This window comes from Myxocyprinus asiaticus, chromosome 44 (genome assembly GCF_019703515.2).
Source record: "Myxocyprinus asiaticus isolate MX2 ecotype Aquarium Trade chromosome 44, UBuf_Myxa_2, whole genome shotgun sequence".
In the NCBI taxonomy this organism is placed as follows: Eukaryota; Metazoa; Chordata; class Actinopteri; order Cypriniformes; family Catostomidae; genus Myxocyprinus; species Myxocyprinus asiaticus.
This window is the reverse complement of record NC_059387.1, coordinates 7,590,344-7,604,622: the sequence shown is the minus strand read 5'-3', so window position 1 is coordinate 7,604,622 and position 14,279 is coordinate 7,590,344. Positions and strand designations below refer to the sequence as shown.

The window sequence follows — 14,279 nt, the reverse complement described above, 5'->3', positions numbered from 1 at the left end:
ATTAACTGCTTGTTATGATTTCTATGCCGATAAATTCAACACACACACACACACACACACACACACACACAAAATAGCTTATTTTAGCTAATTTTGGTGAGGCAAGTGGCTTATTTTGGGCTGTTTTTCCAGACCAGGTTGCTTGTTTCTCTTGTGAGATCTGGTGACACTGTAATTGGTATTTCACCCACCCTTAGCGCAGAGTACTGTCATTTTAAAAGAACATTATTAACCATTCTTTTATTTTGTCCTAACTGGTAACCTTTTGGAAAGGAGGCTGCGGAACTTCTGCACCGGAACGTCAAAATACTGTTTTTGCTCACAACGAACCGAAATGAAAAACATTTCGTATTTAGTCCCTGCTAACTGCACATTATTTCAATATAAATGTATAGCTTATTAAGAAACACTTTATTATTAACTAGTATACTGGATAATGTAGCAGCAAAATTAACAGTAATTCCAGTCTAAGTGTTCAGTAGAAAGAAGGCAGTTTTCTTTGCCAATTTTTTTCAGTTGGACTTTAAAGGATTCAGATCTTTTTTTTTTGTTCAATTTAGTTGCAAGACATCAGTCCACTTTTCATTCACACAGTTATTTTTTAGAACCCATTCAACTTAAATATTGTTATAAATTGTAAACAAATAATAATGATGATAATTATACATTATTATTGTTATTAATATGGTTATTATTATTATAGACTTTTAGAAGACCATTTGCATATAACGCATAGTCGTCTGTCTTCCAAACATAAACTATGCAAGTATCCTGGTACACCGACTCGGCTGTTTTCTTATATATATCTCTATAAACACTCAAAGAAACGTTGTATAGCTCAGGAAATTCAGCAACAGCTAATTTTTTTTTTCTTTCAAATTTGTGCTTTTATCTTGTGCTTGTGCGCAGCAAGCAGTTTTGCACAACAAAACAGCAGAATTCTCATGAACAAGCTTGGAAATTGGCGCCGCTTCGACTGCCGCCTCTGTTTTGCCGCCTGTCGCATCTCTCTCACAGAAAATGAATGGGGAACGTGCGGTGACCGCGTCCCATGTAAAACCGGCCTAATATATTTCAGTTGTGCACCTTTAACTTTAAAAACATTGTGCTTTTATTTTGACGATCCTAACACTCCAGGAAGTCCTGTAAGTGTCTGTTTGTGGGCTACTTCACAGTAGTTTAATTTGCTTTTTATTCAAATTCTGGTAAAATGCACCTCCGGTGCCGTTCTAAATGCATATTATAAGTGAACCGAACTATTGAGCATCGACATCTGAGATGTTGTTTGTGAGTACCGCTCACAATTGAAAATTGGCTTGAGTATTTCTGTAACTGCTGATCTCCTGGGATTTTCACGCACAATAGTCCCTAGAATTTACTCCGAATGGTGCCAAAAACAACAAAAAAAAAACATCCAGTGAGCGACAGTTCTGCAGATGGAAACGTCTTGTTGATGAGAGACGTCAACAAGTCTACGGTAACTCAGAAAACCGCTCTGTACAACTGTGGTGAGAAGAATATCATCTCTGACTGCTATTCTGAGATGCGGTTTGGTGCTGTTTTGGCGGAACGAGGGGGACCTACAATATTAGGCAGGTGGTTTAAATGTTGTGGCTGATTGGTGTATTTAAGAGGCCAATTGTGTCTATCTTCACTGCTGGCATGCTCTCTGAAATGAAACATTTTTCATAGCAATTATAGCATGTGGTTTAGACTTTGGTGTGAATTGTAACAAGTACACTACTGCTGAGCTACTAGATAAAGCAGCACAAATATCAGAAATTCCTAATTAATAAAAATACAGCCTGCTGGAGAAAAAAAAATGTCATTCAGGTGAAACTTAATAAGAGCAATAATAAAATAATGAGTGATGAAGCATTGTTTTATTCAAAAGGCATTGCTATCTTGTGACATCAACTTGTATTCATCATTCACTCCATAACAAAGTAATGCCTTCCCCAAGTTTTGAATTTGCTTAAGTTGAATATCATCCATGGAATTACACTGAAGTTTAAAGAGTTAAACTTGTAAAATGTTTTTGCAAGTTTTACAATGGAAAATATTATATTTTCCATTGTAAAATGGAAAATATAATGGAAATATTTTTTACATATCCCCCAGCCCTAGTCTCTACTTGCAGAGACTGCTGCAATATTGGCCACTTTGTATGTTTTTTCATTTATAATTGGGCAGTTTGTGGCCACAGAAAGCTGCAAAGTGAACTAGACTTTATGTCGTTTGTCAGAAGTCTACTTCTTGCAAGACTAGCAAACCCTTGACCACTTTTTAAAGAGACATTAGAGACAGACCGCCCCCTATCTGCAACAAAGTCTAATTTCAGCACCTCACTATCAGACTGTCCTGCTTCTTTTATTTTATTTAGTTTCTGCTCGCAGTTTCTCTGCCCCCAAACCTGTTGAGGAAAAACCAGAACACCGTTTAAAACCAAAAACTGTGAAGTTTCCCTATTATCCCTGTTATTTTTGATGCCACTTTAATTGTGGCTCTTCTCCTCTGCTCTTGCTCTAATGAACTACACAAGTGTTGTCCTAGTGTTGCTAATTACCCATTTCTCTTTTCAGTTCGGGAAAAAAGGAAAAGTCTGTATGTCAACCATGTAAGTACCACCAGCGATGGAATCCGTAGTTAGGTTTGTTCCCATAGAGTGCCTGAAATGAAAGCATCCCCTTAAGTCACACCTCTCCTACAGAACTAATCAAATTGCTCAACCTCCAGACGAGAATGCACCGACAAATACTGCATGAGTCTTGGAGCTTGTGTTGCAAAATTAACAGCCTTACTGATCTGTTAAAGTCTTTCGTTCTATAAAAGATTTAATATGCATGGCTTGATATTCTTTATTTCATAACTGCATGCTATTCATATACTAAATTTGCAATGAATAGCTTACGTTTTGTCCCTATTTTAATGTCTTGTATTATTTTGCAAGTTAACACACATTGCGGAGTCAAAGGTAAAGTATTTCAGCTCATTTTGCTCTATTTGTTTTCCTTTGATATTGTATTTGTTTTGGTTTTGTAATGTTTAGTGTTGCTTATTATATCTTGCTATAAAATTCTTAGCAAGTTACATTTGTAATTATATTGTGGCGTGTATTTAGTTGGACAGAAATGGGATGCTTACACTCACACAGACACACACAAGCACATTAAGCAAGAATCGTTCAGGTAGAAATGAGAAGATAATGGTTTGTTTAGGGCTGCAGGTGGCCTAATTTTCAGCCTGTTTGCAGGTTGCGTGTATTTGTGCATGCGTGCAAATAATTGATGTTTTAATGTGCATTTTGCTTGTCTTTCAGCAACATCCATCTGGACCAATGAGGCGCAAGTACAGCTCCTGTTCTACGATCTTTCTGGACGACAGCACTGTCAGTCAACCCAACCTCAAGTATACTATTAAATGGTACTCGAAACCTCTACAAAACACTTATAGAGCTTTAATTAAGCACATATAAATGGTATATGTTACATATCTAAAATATAATAATATTGACTGCTATGCCATGACTTACAAAATAATGATGCTCTGTATAATTGCCAAAGGTTTCAAGATCTTATTACTGTAAATGGTGTTATTTTTTTGTCATTGCACTCAAGAACATGTCTGGGTCATATTTCACCCCAAAATCAAAATAAAGAATTTAGAAATTATATTTTGCTTGAAGAACAATAAGTCTATTTTTTTATATTTTTACCTTATTATTTTCCTTGAGGTTCACATAGTGTTAGCAAAGGTTTTTGCACAATGAACTATCATAATATAGGATTAACTGACCTTTTCCCACCCTGTCTCTGCCCCTCTGTCTGAAATGCTCAGTTGTCTGTGCTGTCCCCTTTAAGACTGTGTGCCCCGGTGGCCTGGGTAGCTCAGCGAGTATTGACGCTGACTACCACCCCCACGATTTCACGATTTCGAATCCAGGGTGTGCTCAGTGACTCCAGCAAGGTCTCCTAAGCAACCAAATTGGGCGCAGCGCAATGCCATAAGTCATAAGCGCAAAGTCAGTGGGCAATGCCATGAGGTTTTGGGGTTTTCGTGCAAGCATGTGCTAAGTCTAGGCGCAAGTGTGTTTGGCAAAATCGCACGCACAAAGTGCTTATGGGCTGGGTCAAGTGCAATTTAATTCTGAGATTTTTTTCCGGTTATTGCAGCGTCTGTGTCCTATTATATAGTCAATTCCCTGTCAAACACAAGCGATATAAACAAAGATAGCACATTCATAGCAAGTCGGTAGTGTAAATTGACTATATGCAATGAATTAGAAGAATAAAAATATACGTTTTTTTTTGTGCATTAACTGCGTCCTTGTTAAATGTCCGGCATATTTCTAGTTAGACACTCCTTTTATACGCATGGAAAATGTAGTTCAGGATTTGGATGTACACCGTTAAATTATTGAGAATGTAAGTATTATTAATAATTTTCATTTACATGCACACAAATCATGGCTAGTATTAACAGTGATTGTATCGGCACGCACTTCACATCTACCAGTCGATTTTGATTTGGAACAATTCAATTCATTTACTGAAACATGAAAAAATGTAACCAAAAATATTTCTAAATTCAAATTACACTAAACGAAATGAAAACATAATCAAAATAACAAGTGGTCATATGCACTTCATTAACATAAAAAACATCCACAGTTTGCACGCATACACCCACAGATAGCACAAACACTCCCACTTACACCCACTTGTGCTTGCGCTGGCACGAAAATTGCACTTGGAATTAGCTCTCTGATTATAAATCGATAAGACGTAGCTCACAAAAATAGAGCCCCATAATATACACAAAATGCAAACACCCGGCGCCAACACTCATGGAGCTGTTTTTTTCCCCCAAAATAAAAGAATGAAAACATGCAAGTGATTTACAAAATCCCCTAAAAGCACTCAGTCCAGACAATCATTGATAGATATACTTTTTGTTGTAATTAATGTGAAGTACGCCATCACACTATAACAGTTGTTTTGGCTGAAATAACAATCAGAACTAAACAAAGTCAGCACATTATTGCACCCGAATACTTGTATTATTTGACATTCAAGATTTGGTGATCCAATAATGCTATATAAAGCTGAGAGCAGTGAAAATAGTGCAGACTAGCAAAAGCTGTGAATGGGAAGGGTTAATAAATCTGTATCCTGCTGTAATGGACGGTCGACCCGGATGTTCGCCTCCTGTAGTGTGGCTGCTTCAATACGCATCCCGTGTAATGGGAAATATGGCACGGTCGACCGGCGAAATGATTGGGGATCTCCGTCGGCTGTTTGCTGCTTAAAGATGGCATAAGGGCTTCCCAATGCATTAATTTCGGCCAAGATACGGGACATCCTGGCTAATATGAGACGGATGAGATGGCAGCCACTAGTGTTTACTACATCATTGTCTGTCTTTGCACTCTGTGCTACGTGTTCTTACATAAAATCATTTCATCTCGCATCAATATTTTGTGAGCAATTATGTTTTTTTTTTGTGGTTTTTTTTGGAGTCATGATCATGATCTTTCAAACTGAAAACTACAGTTACAAAAGTACCACTTTGAATGTTGAAGTACCTCATTCGCCTCATTTCACCGCGATGATAATGTATGTTGTGGAGACGGGCTATTCAAATGAGCCCCATTCCTACTTTACAATGGGCCAGATTTCAAAATGAGTCATTTTTGCAGGCTGTGAACAATAAGGGTGCTTTCACACTTGGTTCGAACCCGAGTTTGTTTCCTCCCCCCTCCCCCTGCCCCCTGCTGGTCTCTGTTCACATCATATTTTTTGGGTCTTAACCACGGTCCGATTACGTCATCAACGTGAGTACAAGCGGCAGTTGTTTACTACTGTAACTAGGCAACAACTCAAGAAGACATGGGCTTCGCTGTGTTATTGAAATATTCTTCTCTTTGGATTTACCACCAAAACTTTACATGCACAAAACAACAATCATGTTTGTTTGCCACGGATGCATTGCATGTGCAATAATGTGATGAATATTAGCATTTGTCTCCCGCGTTGCAAGAGATGTGAAGAGTGTGAGCTGCTTTCTGAAGATGATTTAATTGAAGACAAGCAGGTATGAGAAATGCATTATAATAATTGCGATCGGGAGCCTGCAAAGATGCAAATTATACGCCATCAATAGCAGTTCGCTTCCGCGATTTGGTATGTTTGCGTTCATACTAGCAGCGAACCGCACTGGAGTTCACATGAACCGTACCTCAGCACCCGAGTTCGGAAAATAGCGTTCACACCACCCAAACGAATCGAACTTTGACGTCCAATAGTACAATGTCCTCTTTATGACAAAAAAAAAAAAGATTTCTCATGACATGACCGCTTTAAGAATGTATTTATATATATATATATTCACAGTCCCCAATACAAACAAAAAAACCATGGTTTTACCACAGTAACCAAAGTTGAACTACGGACTTCTAGTAAAACCATAACCAGGAAATGAACCATGGTTTTACCACAGTCAGCTCATGATTAGACAGATGAGATAACCATGATTCAAAGTAAAACCATAGTGTTAATACAGGAAAATAAAAACTATGGTAATAAAAATATAATTCTGGTTACTAAACATGGTTACTACAGTTTTACTATAGTAACACCGTGGCTAATTTGTGGTACATGTTTTAAACCATGGTTTCCACTAAAAAAATGTCCTTTCAGGAAAATTTTGTAAAACTAATCATGTTTTATTATTATGATTATTATTATTTTTTTATTATTATTACTATGGTTTTACCACAAATATCATGGTTAAAATATGCTTACTTTTGAAAAACAACGGTAGATTTTTTTTGGTTATGGTTTTACTACGAATGCCACAGTTGAACTATGGTTACTATAGTAAAACTATAGTTAACCCTTAGGACATTAACCATTGTTTTACTACAGTAACCATAGTTTAACCATGGTATTTGTAGTGAAACTATAGTAACCACAAAATTTACCATGGCTACTACAGTCATGGTCACTTCAATATTACTATAGTAAATCCATGTTTCGTTTATTGCGAGGAAACACAATATGTAGTGCGAGGGAATGCAAACTATTTCAGAAGATAAATTCCCGCCATGTTCTCTAAGGGGTTCTGTACAACACTGGAATGCAAACAAATCATTCTAATTGCTGTAATGTGAAAAATAATCATATATTTTTTGAATTGTCAAGTTTTTAGACATCGGGATAGTATTTGTTGTCCTGTCTTTAATTAAAAAAATGTATTTAATATAGTATTATTATTGCAGTCATTTCATAAAAAGCAGAAAAATTATTGTGTTAGAATAATGAGAATTTAATTAGAATTATTATTGAGAAGAAAAAAAAGTAAAACATCCGGATGCATGATAGTGAGCCTCATTTTCTTTATGCAAAGTATACAGTAATTTCATGTTGTTGTGGGGGGGGGGGTGTATACAGTATATGACCCTGTCATGTTTTTGTGGGATTCACCCATGCACTGAATCTGTTACATAAAATATGAAGTAGGTTTAGTGAAATATCAGTATCTACTCTGGATAAATGCCCCTGGACCCCTTTAGCTTGAATTAATGTTATATCATCATATTGATTATTACATCATATCAATTACCCCTATTTCTTCTGTTCACAGTGTCTCCCTCGCAATATACTACCACATAAAGAACAGGTAAGATTTCTATGTGTGTTTGAGTATTTAAAGCAATATGAATGACACAGCAGGAAAACTCTTTTTCTTCTGGTCCTGCTAAATGGAGTTGTGGAGTCCAGCAGAGTGCAGTTTCATTGTGTCACACTTCAAACCGACAGGCTGGAGTTTCTTAAATGGTCTGGATTTTGGGGTTGAAATAGCACTCTCTGTAGAACTGAAGCACATGTGCTGCGCTGCTCTGTGTGTGAGAGCAAGATAGAGTGTCCTCCTGTCTGGAGGTTCAAAGACGTGATGTGTGTATATGAGTAGCTCCCAGGTTTATTTCAAAGTGGCACCAGCAAAGTCATGCAGTGCCATTTCCAGTGGGAGAGTTTATTGCAGATGTACTCAACTTCAGAAGCCAAGAGGGCCACATGTGACGGATGCAATTATACATGCTATTATATAGGGATGCGGTTTTATATATATATACACTATATTGCCAAAAGTATTCGCTCATCTGCCTTTAGACGCATATGAACTTAAGTGACATCCCATTCTTAATCCATAGGGTTTAATATGACGTCGGCCCACCCTTTGCAGCTATAACAGCTTCAACTCTTCTGGGAAGGCTTTCCACAAGGTTTAGGAGTGTGTTTATGGGAATTTATGACCATTCTTCCAGAAGCGCATTTGTGAGGTCAGACACTGATGTTGGACGAGAAGGCCTGGCTCGCAGTCTTCGCTCTAATTCATCCCAAAGGTGCTCTATCGGGTTGAGGTCAGGACTCTGTGCAGGCCAGTCAAGTTCTTCCACACCAAACTCGCTCATCCATGTCTTTATGGACCTTGTTTTGTGCACTGGTGCGCAGTCATGTTGGAACAGGAAGGGGCCATCCCCAAACTGTTCCCACAAAGTTGGGAGCATGGAATTGTCCAAAATCTCTTGGTATGCTGAAGCATTCAGAGTTACTTTCACTGGAACTAAGGGGCCAAGCCCAGCTCCTGAAAAACAACCCCACACCATAATCCCCCCTCCACCAAACTTCACAGTTGGCACAATGCAGTCAGACAAGTACCGTTCTCCTGGCAACCACCAAACCCAGACTCGTCCATCAGATTGCCAGATGGAGAAGCGTGATTCGTCACTCCAGGGAACGCGTCTCCACTGCTCTAGAGTCCACTGCATCCGACGCTTTGCATTGCACTTGGTGATGTATGGCTTGGATACAGCTGCTCGGCCATGGAAACCCATTCCATGAAGCTCTCTACGCACTGTTCTTGAGCTAATCTGAAGGCCACATGAACTTTGGAGGTCTGTAGCGATTGACTCTGCAGAAAGTTGGCGACCTCTGCGCACTATGCGCCTCAGCATCCGCTGACCCCGCTCTGTCATTTTACGTGGCCTACCACTTCATGGCTGAGTTGCTGTCATTCCCAATCGCTTCCACTTTGTTATAATACCACTGACAGTTGACTGTGGAATATTTAGTAGTGAGGAAATTTCACGACTGGACTTTTTGCACAGGTGGCATCCTATCACAGTACCACGCTGGAATTCACTGAGCTCCTGAGAGCGGCCCATTCTTTCACAAATGTTTGTAGAAGCAGTCTGCATGCCTAGGTGCTTCATTTTATACACCTGTGGCCATGGAAGTGATTGGAACACCTGAATTCAATTATTTGGATGGGTGAGCGAATACTTTTGGCAATATAGTGTATATGCACACTGCCAGCCAAAAGATTGGAATAATGTACAGATTTTGCTGTTTCGGAAGGAAATTGGTACTTCATTCAACTGATCACAAAGTATAGTCAGGACATTACTGATGTAAAAAACAGCACCATCACTATTTGAAAAAAGTAATTTTTGATCAAATCTAGACAGGCCCCATTTCCAGCAGCCATCACTCCAACACCTTATCCTTGAGTAATCATGCTAAATTGATCATTTGGTACTAGAAAATCACTTGCCATTATATCAAACAGATGAAAGCTATTTGGTTCGATAAATAAAGCTTAACATCGTCTTTGTGTTTGTTTTTGAGTTGCTACAGTATGCAATAGACTGGCATGTCTTTAAGTCAATATTAGGTCAAAAATGCAAAAAAGAAAAAGCTTTCTCTAGAAACTCATCAGTCAATCATTGTTTTGAGGAATGAAGGCTATACTATGCTTGAAATTGCCAGAAAACTGAAGATTTCATACAAAGGTGTACACCACAGTCTTCAAAGACAAAGGACAATTGGCTCTAATAAGGACAGAAAGAGATGTGGAAGCCCAGATGTACAACTAAACAAGAGGATAAGTACATCAGAGTCTCTAGTTTGAGAAATAGACACCTCACATGTCCTCAGCTGACAGCTTCATTGAATTCTACTGCTCAACACCAGTTTCATGTACAACAGTAAAGAGAAGACTCAGGGGTGCAGGCCTTATGGGAAGAATTGCAAAGAAAAAGCCACTTTTGAAACAGAAAAACAAAAAGAAAAGGTTAGAGTGGGCAAAGAAACACAGACATTGGACAACAGATAACTGGAAAAGAGTGTTATGGCTCTTAACCCCATTGAGCTTTTGTGGGATCAGCTAGACTGTAAGGTGCGTGAGAAGTGCCCGACAAGACAGCCACATCTATGGCAAGTGCTACAGGAAGCGTGGGGTGAAATGTCACCTGAGTATCTGAACAAACTGACAGCTAGAATGCCAAGGATCGGCAAAGCTGTCATTGCTGCACATGGAGGATTTTTTGATGAGAACTGTTTGAAGTAGTTTAAGAAGTTCTGAAAAAAAAAAATTCAAATGGTAATAGTAATTTTTCACGTTATTAATGTCCTGACTATACATTGTGATCAGTTGAATGCCACTTTGGTGAATAAAAGTACCAGTTTCTTTCCATAAGAGCAAAATCTGTACATTATTCCAAACTTTTGGCCGCCAGTAAGTGTACAGTTGAAGTCAGAAGTTTACATACTGTACACCTTAGCCAAATACATTTAAACTCAAATACATTTTTAACAATTCCTGACATTTAATCGTAGAAAACATTCCCTGTCTTAGAACAGTTAGGATCACTACTTTATTTTAAGAATGTGAAAGGTCATAATAATAGTAGAGAGAATTATTTATTTCAGCTTTTGTTTCTCAGGTCAGGGCTTTGTGATGGCCACTCCAATACCTTGACTTTGTTGTCCTTAAGCCATTTTGCCACAACTTTGAAGGTATGCTTGGGGTCATTGTCCATTTGGAAGACCCATTTGCGACCAAGATTTAACTTCCTGGCTAATGTCTTGAGAGGTTGATAATGTCCATATAATTTTCCTTCCTCATGATGCCAAGTGCAATTAGTGAAGTGCACCAGACTCTCCTGCAAGAAAGCACCCTCACAACATGATGCTGCCACCCCATGCTTCACGGATGGGATGGGGTTCTTTGGTTTGCAAGCCTCACCCTTTTTACTCCAAACATAATGATGGTCATTATGGCCAAACAGTTTAGTTTTTGTTTCATCAGACCAGAGGACATTTCTGCAAAAATTAAGATCTTTGCACTTGCAAACTGTAGTCTGGCTTTTTTATGGTGGTTTTTGAGCATTGGCTTCTTCTTTGCTGAGCGGCCTTTCAGGTTATGTCGACATAGGACTCGTTTTACTGTGGATATAGATACTTGTCTACCCGTTTCCTCCAGCATCGTCACAAGGTCCTTTGCGGTTGTTCTGGGATTGATTTGCACTTTTCGCACCAAACTACGTTCATCTCAAGGAGACAGAATGCATCTCCTTCCTGAGCGGTATGATGGCTGCGTGGTCCCATGGTGTTTATACTTGCGTACTATTGTTTGTACATATGAACGATGAGCATTTGGAAATTGTTCCCAAGGATGAACCAGACTTGTGGAGGTCCACAATGTTTTTTTTTGTTTTGTTTTTTTTTTGTTGTTTTTGTTTTTTGGCTTATTTCTTTTTATTTTCCCATAATGTCAAGCAAAGAGGCACTGAGTTTGAAGGTAGGCCTTAAAATATATCCAGTTACACCTCCACTTGACTCCAATTAGCCAATTAGCGTATCGGGGCCATTTGGGTGATTTCTGTTATCATTACTATTTAAAAAGGACCCAAACAACTATGTGATAATAAATGGCTTCATATGATCACTATCCTTAAATAAAAGACAGTTTTTTTTGCATGATCAGTCATATTTTCAAAATCAATGCCAAAATTTCACAATTTCTGCCAGGGTATGCAAACTTTTGAGCACAACTGTGTATATATATATATATATATATATATATATATATATATATAGTTCTGTTGTTGTTTTTTTTTAACATGAAGCAACATGAAGGTGAGTAAATGATGACAGAATTTTCATTTGTCCCTTTTGGAACTATCCCTTTAATATGTAAAGACTTTTTAAAGCTATTTTGTGCTTTCAGACAAGGTTTTTTTTAAGCCAACATTCAAAGAACATCATTTATCAATGCATTATATAAATACAGCTTAGACAGTCAATAATTACCAGTTCTTGGTAATCTAATATCTGTCAACTGTTTTTCTTTCAGAAATGTGGACGGGCGAATGTTGTTAGACATTTTTGATGAAAAACTTCATCCACTTTCGGTAGGTGTTTTACTGCAGCTCATTTATGAGATAGAAAGGGGTTTCATCAACTATGGGCTCTTTTTTTTTTTTTTTTTTTTTTTTTTTAAACTTCCTTAAAACGCATTTTTCATACTCCCCCTAGTTTATTAAATTTGTCTATTAAAAATGTCCAACAGTGAACATGCATGCTTGACAGAAGTGTTCTGTCATTTTTTGACAGTTTTTCTGAAACTTGAAAATTCCCACCACATGCTATTTCCACCAGATCTCAAATTATGTATTGTTTTAAATGGCATTCTGTTGCGGAAATATCATTTGAAATAGTTTTGGAATTAAATGGCTGACTCGTTTCTTGCTAGGGTTAATTTCTTAGATAGCATTTTATGTATCCTTAATACAAACAATTACATTATATTTGCACACTTTTTGGATAATTTGACAAAATTACAACTTGATTGGAAATAATAAAAACTTTCTGTTCACAAATTGTTATATCCTTGTTAAACAGTTACTGTATTACTGTAGATTAGGTTGAAGCAACAACTGTAATTTGGGTAAACAAAATCAATAATGTTTAATCAATAAATATTGGAAATGGATTATTTGTTCAGAACAAAGTTGACTCTTTTTTTTTCTTAGGTTATCATAGCTTTTTTAAATGTGATATTACATATATAAAGAATTTTTTTTTTTTTTCAATTTGTGCGTTTTTTTTATTTTTTATTTATTTATTTATTTTTATTTTTATTTTTTATTTTATTGTCACACTATTCATAAGAGAAAGACTGAGGAGTGCTGAAGAGGTGGGTGCAGAACTCCATAAAGGGATGAGGTAAAGGGGACTAATGAAGTCCTGGGTAAATAAGGACCTGAGATATGCATTTAAGGTTTAAAATTCAAAGTCTGGATCTGGGACAAGTGTAAAACAATTAAATCTATATGTTATTGTCATTTGAAAGTAGAAAAAAAGCATGGCCAAAGAAAAGAAAATAATAATAATAATGTGCCCTTCATATAACAAAAAACAAAAGATGAAATCTGTTAGTTTTACCCTGTAGTTGAAGAATTACCCTTAAATGTTCTCAAACTGCCCGACTCAATTTTTCCTGCAGAAATCAGATGTGCCGTCGGATTATGACAAACACGACCCGGAACAGAAACAGATCTACCGATTCGTCCGGATGCTCTTCAGTGCCGCCCAGCTCACAGCAGAGTGTGCCATAGTTACACTGGTGAGTGACAGGTCATGTGACTTGATGGTCATCAAATGAAATCATACTCAGCTGTGTCGTTTTCGATTGGCTGGTGGAACATTTAGAAATGCTGTGGACTCGGTAGTACAAGTTAAAATAGGGTTTACCAACACTGAAGTGGATTTACCATCACAGAGTTAAAAATGGTTGTCATATTTACCGCTTTATTAGCAGGCGCTAAGCCCAGCAGCTCTCTGGGTGGTAACTGTACCTACAATGCTGTGAAAAAGTATTTGCCCCATCCTGATTTCTTCTGTTTTTGTGTATATCTCATACTACATTTTCAAAAATTCAAACCAAATCTAACATAAAACAAAGGCAATCTGAGTAAACACAAAATACAGTTTTTAAATAATAATGTTATTTATTGAAACAAAAAAGTTATCCAATATCAACTGGGCCTGTGTGGAAAAAGTATTTGCCCCCTTAGTTACTAAATCCCCAAATCTATGAAACTGCATTCATAATGGATTTCAGCTGGACTAGACACACGCAGGCCTGATTACTTCCAGTGCTGTTCAATCAAATCAACACCTAAATAGAACCTTTTCAGCAGCATGAAGTGGGCTAAAAGGTCTCACTATGCCAAGGTCAAAAGAAATTCCAGAAATGATGAGGAAAAATGTGATTGAAATACATCAAAACTATTTCAAAGTCTCTGGGACACCAAAGAACCACAGTGAGAGTCAGTATCTCCAAATGGAGAAAACTTGGCACAGTAGTGAACCTTCCCAGAAGTGGCTGACCTTCCAAAATTCCTCTAAGAGCACAGCGATGACTCATCCAGG

The 14,279-nt window shown here is 37.6% G+C and overlaps 1 protein-coding gene across 5 annotated transcripts in view; it reads left to right on the top strand.

Annotated features, from left to right (window-relative positions):
- Positions 1–14,279, top strand: part of LOC127434685 (cyclin-Y-like) — a 95,135-nt gene that overhangs the window by 58,450 nt on the left and 22,406 nt on the right. For all 5 annotated transcript variants that reach the window (XR_007896074.1, XM_051687597.1, XM_051687596.1 and 2 more), the window contains 5 exons: positions 2,583–2,617; positions 3,320–3,423; positions 7,645–7,680; positions 12,199–12,256; positions 13,351–13,470. Coding sequence is in view for 4 of the 5 variants with exons in the window: in XM_051687597.1 (XP_051543557.1) it covers positions 2,583–2,617; positions 3,320–3,423; positions 7,645–7,680; positions 12,199–12,256; positions 13,351–13,470 (353 nt within the window). In the remaining variant the exon portion in view is untranslated. The remainder of the gene's footprint in view (positions 1–2,582; positions 2,618–3,319; positions 3,424–7,644; positions 7,681–12,198; positions 12,257–13,350; positions 13,471–14,279) is intronic.